Source organism: Xenopus laevis, chromosome 2S, assembly GCF_017654675.1.
Source record: "Xenopus laevis strain J_2021 chromosome 2S, Xenopus_laevis_v10.1, whole genome shotgun sequence".
In the NCBI taxonomy this organism is placed as follows: Eukaryota; Metazoa; Chordata; class Amphibia; order Anura; family Pipidae; genus Xenopus; species Xenopus laevis.
In genome coordinates, this window is record NC_054374.1 from 33,225,732 (window position 1) to 33,234,415 (window position 8,684).

Sequence of the window (8,684 nt, forward strand, 5' to 3'; positions counted from 1 at the left end):
TGCATGTGAAAGAATCAGGATTTATGGGAAATTACATATTGTCTTCCCATTTTTTCACAATGAAAAAAAAAACCCTCATCTAACCGCATACCCAATTATTTGCTCTATGTTTTTTTGATGCCTTATGAGTAATCTGTATACGAGAACAGAAACAGAGGATTCAGCTGCAGAGGAATAAAAGACGAGAGGTTGTAAAATGGACAGAATGTATTTAAATAAAAAACAAAGCTTAGTCAGACCTGGCACGGAAACCCCAAGTCTGCCAAGTTCACAATGGGTCTCCCGATTCATATAATGCTGTCAGATAACAAAGAAACCCAACTGGTCACTGCCATGAGAACCTGCCTTTAGCTATGGGACTAGCACAAGATCCGAGTAGCTCAAGGCATTTATAAAAAAATTGCTAAAAACAAGAGTTGATTATTTTTATGTGCAACGTTTCACATGCTCTAAAACGTATTCTGGAAAATGCAGGCTGCATACTTGTAAACCATCCAGCTTGCAAGGCATTCTGGGAAACTCATCCTCTTTCCATTTATTCTCCTCTGGATCAAAGGTTAAGATGGAATCACTATAATGGCCATTGTAACACAGGCCACCGAGCACTATGATTTGATTGTCTAGCACGGCTACTCCATGACCACTCCTACCTATTGGCATGGACGCCAAAATAGTCCACTGATCCATATCAGGATCATAAACTTCTGTAGAGGGGCAGCCCTGCGATTCAAACGAAGCCCTTAAAATAACGCAGACGCCACCAAAGACATAGAGTTTGCCATTGTAAGAAATCATCTTGTGGAAACATCTAGCGTAATTCATTTTGCACTTATTTTCCCAGCAGTTTGTTAGAACCTGTGTTCTTCTGGTTCTTTGTTCCACAGTCCCCTCTTTGCTTGGGTCAAACACACACACCTGTTTGGAAGTTGAAGAGGAGGTAATGCCCCCTGTGATGAACAATTTATTATTAAGAACAGTCCCTTCATGGCCGTATTTGTTGACAGGGTAAGGGTCGACAAACTCCCATTTATTTTCTATGATATCATATCGCTCTGTGGAGTAAAAGGTTTCATCCCGCGTCCTTCCAGCCACAGCATAAACATATCTACCAATGACTCCGACAGCAAATTCTGACCGTGGCACAGACATGTCTGCCATTCGCAGCCAGCTGTTTTGACGTGGATCATATCGGAATACTTTAGAAGATGGCAAGGCAAGGCAATCGGGACGGAGAGGAACCAGGGGACCTTCCAGCTCCCACCACACACGAGGCTTATGAAGAAGAAGGATCTTGCTATTAATAAGCAGGATAGTAGCGGCAGGGCTAATGACCCACAAGCTAATCACCCATCTATACAATCTGCTAAAAATGGGAAGACATTGCCCTTTATATGGGCTCCCTCTTGGTAAAAGCAAAGGAGAAAAAAAAAGAAAAATTTGAAAGTGTTAATAAACAGATTGTAATGTAAAGAACTAGCAAGACCAGGGATGTTCACATAAACGTAGAATTTCTAAGAAATACATGATACATTTAAACGTAAATAGTATGACAGATCAAATGTAAAATTAAATTTTGGTCTTACTAGTTCTTTAAAGATTGAGTGAGATCACTTACTGAAACCACCCAAGAAATCATGATATGGCTGATGGAATAATGAAAACACAAAGTGAATGCAAAAATCATAATTCCTTTATTTATTTTTTTTAAAGTTAAAGAACTTTGATAAATGCAAAGTGTGGAAAACAAACAATCATTTCTTATACTGATGCAGTGACACAGCCTTCAAAGCAACTCCTTTTGAAACATAAGAATCAAGACGAATTATTCTGACAGGCACAATATTTGCAGTGTACATTTCTGCTCTCCTTTCATTTATCCACCTGCTAACGGCTTTTTCACATTTCATTATTAGAATAGGGAGTATGAGGTGTCAGAATGATGATCTAGAAAAATATTACAAGCTCAAATGTAACCAACTTCTTGAGAATCCTTCAGTATTAAAATACACGAGCCGTTGGGGTGCTAAAACCTTACATGGTTTCTTCATCGTATACCTCAGCTTCCTGTAAATCTGGTGTTTTTTGTTTTTTTTAATGAAGAAAACACACAAGAGTTAAGGAACCTGAAGGCTCAAGTATTCTTAAATCAGCCCCTAACTCAAGATATATGATAATCTCCTCCATCTGCAAACAACCAGCAGCAATGTAACAGCATGCATATCTAACAGATCAACGAGTCAGATATAGCCACGATTAAAGGTATGTAAACGCTGGAGAAAAATGTTTAAAGGGCAAGTCAACCCTAAAATAAAAATTTCCCTAATAAAAGAAAACATAATTCTAAGCAACTTTCCAAACTACATTAATAATGGTCAGTTGCTTTTGAGGTTATTTTGTAAAAACAATTGCTATTGAACAGCAGACGCTGTTAACTTCATGTTTGTTATTTTAAATGTTAAACAATGTCGCCAAAAGTCTTGGCCCCCAGCAAAGACAGGTCTGTTAATCAGCTACCATTGTCTTATTTATCTTGAACAGTCTGAGCCACCTAGAGAACAGAAAGGACACTAACACTGTTTTCCAATACGCAATAACAGTATACAAATAACTTAGAAACTGGACGAAAATTTGTAATGAATGTATGTTTGCAAATTAGCTCAGAATTATGTCTTGCTTTTATTAGGCAAAAAAAAGTTGTTTTTTTGACGTGGACATTACCTTTAGTGAGCTCTCTACTCAAGTATTTGCAATTTTCCATTATATTTTTTTCTCCAAGACAATTTTGCACAGCGCCACGTGCTGGTTCTTTGGCTGACTTCCTACAAACTTATTATTCCGTTAATACAAATAAAAAGAGGCTGGTCATGTGGATCCTGGAAAAACTTGAGAAAGAGACATTGCTCAGTTCACTTCACATTCATTAAGATGCGATACTAGCAGACAAAATATCCTCAATCTTCGGACTGACCTAGGGTGCAACATCTGGAGGAGTCAGTGGCTGAATCTCTAAAAATGAACCCGTACTGTGCTTGGACACAGGCCGACGATTATTGAACAGATGGGCCCAACACTGGGGGTAACTGCCTGGGCATGGTATTGCTATTATACTAAATCTGAATAGTTATTCATCAGTCACATAATAGGCAAGACATTTCTGACATCAGTAAGGGCAGCACTACCAGCCGGATATTCACCGGCGATCCGCCCGTGGCTACGGCAAAATCACAGGCGACGGAACAAGGTAAGTAAGGCAGTGTTGGATAGTGTTGCATTGTTGATGCGGACACGACTGTCTGATGCAGAGGCAGAGTGCATCGTCTGCATCCAACAGTCGTGTCGCATCAATGCTGCGACACGATGCGACAATTGAATTACTTACCTTATTTCCATCGCATCCGACGCGACGCCTGCGATTTTGCACAGTACGTCAGATCGGCGGCGGAATCGCCCACGTAGTCCTGCCCTAAACGGTTGTTGGTGATCTGTACAGCTGATGAGGAATTGAATGTTCTGCTTCCAATTAAGTTGCTCTGTGCCAACAACTCCACTGTATCAGTAAATCAAAATAGTAAAGGAAAGGCAGAACTCCAGCAGACTCTCTGCAAAAACTTTTATTCCTGTTTGTGGAATACTTGGAATAAAAGTTTTGCAGAGAGTCTGCTGGAGTTCTCCTTCCTTTACTATTTTGATTTACTGACATTTCTACATCAGACTTACTGCATGAAACTATGTTTGCATCAAGTTTCCAGAGAATTACAACATCCTGATGTTCCAGAATAGAATATGGCAACACAAAAACTACTAAATGAAAAGCAAAAGAAATATCCATCATGGGGGGGGGTCTTACCAATTTAGTAATTATAAATTACTTACCTGATAACCTGGGCTGGTGCTCCTTTTCAATGAATACTGCACCGGGCCGCGGGTTCTAAGATGGAAGGAGAGCCACATTGCCACCTTCTCTGTCTCTCACGGATCCCTCCTGGCCACTGAGGGTGATTTTTCATCCGATTTTTCATGTTTTTTTCAGATTTTTCACCTGAAAACTCAGAATTTTTTGCTCGAAAACTTCAGGGTATTACCAAAAAACCAGCACATATCAAAAAATCATTGGGACTTCTCGCTTTGACTTATATGCAACCTCGATAGGTCTAATGGTCCCCATAGACGCAAAGATTTTTCTTGCCGAATGACCGATTTTAGAGAAGTCCGACCAATCCTTCGAAATCATTGTGCGGTTAGTGGGATTCGAACGATCGTACATCTTACGATGTTTCATCCAACATCTGTCAGAAAATTGATCGGCCAGGTATAAAAAATCTTTATCGTCCCAGTGCAACTATCTATGTTTGCAGGGCCAAGTAGGCAGCTACTCTTCAGTTTTGCTGGCAATATCGCCTGAACTGGTCTTTTTACTTGATGGACATATCGTTCATTTAAACAATCATTTCGAGATAATCGTGGTCTCACGATAACGATTGGATCTTTTAAAAATCTTTACATCTTTGGCCAGCTTTAGATGCCGGATTTTTCAGATTTTGACTTTTCCATCCTCGGGGTTTAGTAAATTCTGAAAATTGTGATTTTTTTTTTAAAAGTCTGGTTTTATATAAAAAAAAATCACAAATTTTTCATTATTTTTCCATTCGGAATTTAGTAAATAGCCCCCTGTTTGTATTCAACTTAGACTGGAAAAAATGCACCTCCCTCAATAAAGGAATGTGGGGAGAGGCTTTTTCTTTGCTGTTTTTTTCCTCTTCTAAAAGCCTGTTGTGTTTCTGAGGTAGTGACTGGTCTGAGAGCTTAAAAAAAAACCAAGAGACAAACAAAATAGTGTGTTACACAGTGGAAAGTAGGTTATTTGCAGCCCCAGGGTGCACACTGACTTCTGAACAATGGAAAACAGCAGCATTCTGGTATCTTGTGAAAGAGAAGGAATCAGTGGCGGAACTACCGGGGGAGCAGGGGGTGCGAGCGGGCCAGGGCCCGCACCCCCTCGGGGCCCCCCGGCAGCTCACGCCCACTGACAAAGCCGGCCAAATGCGGCCGTATGGAGGGCCCGCCCCCTCTAGTGACGCTTATTTTCCTTTGTCACTTGAGTGAAGATTTATAGCAATGAAAAACAGCAGCACTCCTGTAACTTGTAAATCTTCACTCAAGTGACAAAGGAAAATAAGCGTCACTAGAGGGGGCGGGCCCTCATACGGCGCATTTGGCCGGCTTTGTCAGTGGCGCGCGTGAGCTGCCGGGGGGCCCCGAGGGGGTGCGGGCCCTGGCCCGCTCGCACCCCCTGCTCCCCCGGTAGTTCCGCCACTGATTCCTTCTCTTTCACAAGATACCAGAATGCTGCTGTTTTCCATTGTTCAGAAGTCAGTGTGCACCCTGGGGCTGCAAATAACCTACTTTCCACTGTGTAACACACTATTTTGTTTGTCTCTTGGTTTTTTTTTTAAGCTCTCAGACCAGTCACTACCTCAGAAACACAACAGGCTTTTAGAAGAGGAAAAACAGCAAAGAAAAAGCCTCTCCCCACATTCCTTTATTGAGGGAGGTGCATTTTTTCCAGTCTAAGTTGAATACAACAGGGGGCTATTTACTAAATTCCGAATGGAAAAATAATGAAAAATTTGTGATTTTTTTTTTATATAAAACCAGACTTTTAAAAAAAAAAATCACACATTTTTCAGAATTTACTAAACCCCGAGGATGGAAAAGTCAAAATCTGAAAAATCCGGCATCTAAAGCTGGCCAAAGATGTAAAGATTTTTAAAAGATCCAATCGTTATCGTGAGACCACGATTATCTCGAAATGATTGTTTAAATGAACGATATGTCCATCAAGTAAAAAGACCAGTTCAGGCGATATTGCCAGCAAAACTGAAGAGTAGCTGCCTACTTGGCCCTGCAAACATAGATAGTTGCACTGGGACGATAAAGATTTTTTATACCCTGGCCGATCAATTTTTCTGACAGATGTTGGACGAAAAATCGTAAGATGTACGATCCGAATCCCACTAACCGCACAATGATTTCGAAGGATTGGTCGGACTTCTCTAAAATCGGTCGTTCGGCAAGAAAAATCTTTGCGTCTATGGGGACCATTAGACCTATCGAGGTTGCATATAAGTCAAAGGAGAAGTCCCAATGATTTTTTGATGTGTGCTGGTTTTTTGGTAATACCCTGAAGTTTTCGAGCAAAATGCTGAGTTTTCGGGTGAAAAATCTGAAAAAACATGAAAATCGGATGAAAAATCACCCTCAGTGGCCAGGATCCGTGAGAGACAGAAGAAGGTGGCAATGTGGCTCTCCTTCCATCTTAGAACCGCGGCCCGGTGCAGTATTCATTGAACAGGAGCACCAGCCCAGGTTATCAGGTAAGTAATTATAATTACTAAATTGGTAAGACCCCCCCCCATGATGATATTCTTTGCTTTTCATTTAGTAGTTTTTGTGTTGCCATATTCTATTCTGGAACATCAGGATTTTGTAATTCTCTGGAAACTGATACAAACATAGTTTCATGCTGTAAGTCTGATGTAGAAATGTCAGTAAATCAAAATAGTAAAGGAGGAGAACTCCAGCAGACTCTCTGCAAAACTTTTATTCCAAGTATTCCACAAACAGGAATAAAAGTTTTGCAGAGAGTCTGCTGGAGTTCTCCTTCCTTTACTATTTTGATTTACTGATACAGTGGAGTTGTTGGCACAGAGCAACTTAATTGGAAGCAGAACATTCAATTCCTCATCAGCTGTACAGATCACCAACGACCCTTTAGGGCAGGACTACGTGGGCGATTCCGCCGCGATCCGACGTACTGTGCAAAATCGCAGGCGTCACGTCGGATGCGATGGAAATAAGGTAAGTAATTCAATTGTCGCATCGTGTCGCAGCATTGATGCAACGCGACACGACTGTTGGATGCAGACGATGCACGCTGCCTCTGCATCAGACAGTCGTGTCGCATCAACAATGCAACACTTTCCAACACTGCCATTACTTACCTTGTTTCCGTCGCCTGTGATTTGCGCAGCACGGCGGATCGCAGTGAAATCGGCTGTGTAGTGCTGCCCTTACTGATGTAGAAATGTCTTGCTATTATGTGACTGATAATAACATCAGATTTTTAGTATAATAGCAATACATGCCCAGGCAGTTTACCCAGTTTGGACCATTCTGTTCAATAATCTGGCCTTGTCCAACACAGTACGGGTTCATTTTTAGAGATTATCCACTGACTCCTCAATTTGCACCTAGTCACTCCAAGATTAATATTTTGTCTGCTAGTATCGCATCTTATGAATGTGAAGTGAAATGAGCAATGTCTCTTTCTCAGTTTTTCCAGATCCACTTGACCGGCTCTCTTTATTTGTATAAACGGAATAATAAGTTTTTGTAACTGTAGGAAGTCAGCCAAAGTAACCAGCACGTGGCGCTGTTGCAAAATTGTCTTGGAGAAAAAATATAATGGAAAATTGCAAAAGTACTTAGTAGAGAGCTCACTAAAGGTAATGTCCACTCAAAAAGCCTAATAAAAGCAAGACATAATTCTGAGCTAATTTGAAACATACATTCATTACAAATTTTCTCCAGTTTCTAAGTTATTTGTATATGTATTGCTATTGAAAACAGTGTTTGTTCCGTTTCTGTTCTCTGGTGGCTCAGACTGTTAAAAACAATATAAGACAAGGTAGCTGATTAACAGACCTGTCTTTGCTGGGGGACCAAGACTTTTGCAACATTGTTTAAAAAATAACAAACATGAGTTAAACAGAGGCTGCTGTCAATAGCAATTGTTTTTACAAATAACCTCAAAAGCACTGACCATTATTAATGTAGTTTGGAAAGTTGCTTAGAATTATGTTTTCTTTTATTAGGGAAATTTTTATTTTAGGGTTGACTTGCCCTTTACATTTTTCTCCATCGTTTACATACCCTTTAATCGTGGCTATATCTGACTCGTTGGATCTGTTAGATATGCATGCTGTTACATTGCTGCTGGTTGTTTGCAGATGGGAGGAGATTATCATACATCTTGAGTTAGAGGCTGATTTAAGAATACTGGAGCCTTCAGGTTCCTTAACTCTTGTGTGTTTTCTTCATTTAAAAAAAAAACAAAAAACGCCGGATTTACAGGAAGCTGAGCTATTCGGATGAAGAAACCATGTAAGGTTTTAGCACCCCAAGGCTCGTGTATTTAATACTGAAGGGATTCTCAAGAAGTTGGTTACATTGAGCTGTAATATTTTTCTAGATCATCATTCTGACACCTCATGCTCCCTATTCTAATAATGAAATGTGAAAAAGCCATTAGCAGGTGGGTAAATGAAAGGAGAGCAGAAATGTAGACTGCAAATATTGTGCCTGTCAGAATAATTCGTCTTGATTCTTATGTTTCAAAAGGAGTTGCTTTGAAGGTTGTGTCACTGCATCAGTATAAGAAATGATTGTTTGTTTTCCACACTTTGCATTTATCAAAGTTCTTTAACTTTAAAAAAATAAATAAAGGAATTATGATTTTTGCATTCACTTTGTGTTTTCATTATTCCATCAGCCATATCATGATTTCTTGGGTGGTTTCAGTAAGTGATCTCACTCAATCTTTAAAGAACTAGTAAGACCAAAATTGAATTTTACATTTGATATGTCATACTGTTTATGTTTAAATGTATCATGTATTCTTAGAA

General features: G+C 40.0%; 1 protein-coding gene across 1 annotated transcript in view; it reads right to left on the bottom strand.

Moving 5' to 3' along the window:
- Window positions 1-387: 387 nt before the first annotated feature.
- Window positions 388-8,684, bottom strand: part of LOC121400453 (kelch-like protein 15) — a 27,469-nt gene continuing 19,172 nt past the window's right edge. Inside the window, exon 2 of the mRNA XM_041583588.1 lies at window positions 388-1,147. Within this exon, the coding sequence (XP_041439522.1) occupies window positions 427-1,147 (721 nt within the window). The 3' untranslated portion in view covers window positions 388-426. The remainder of the gene's footprint in view (window positions 1,148-8,684) is intronic.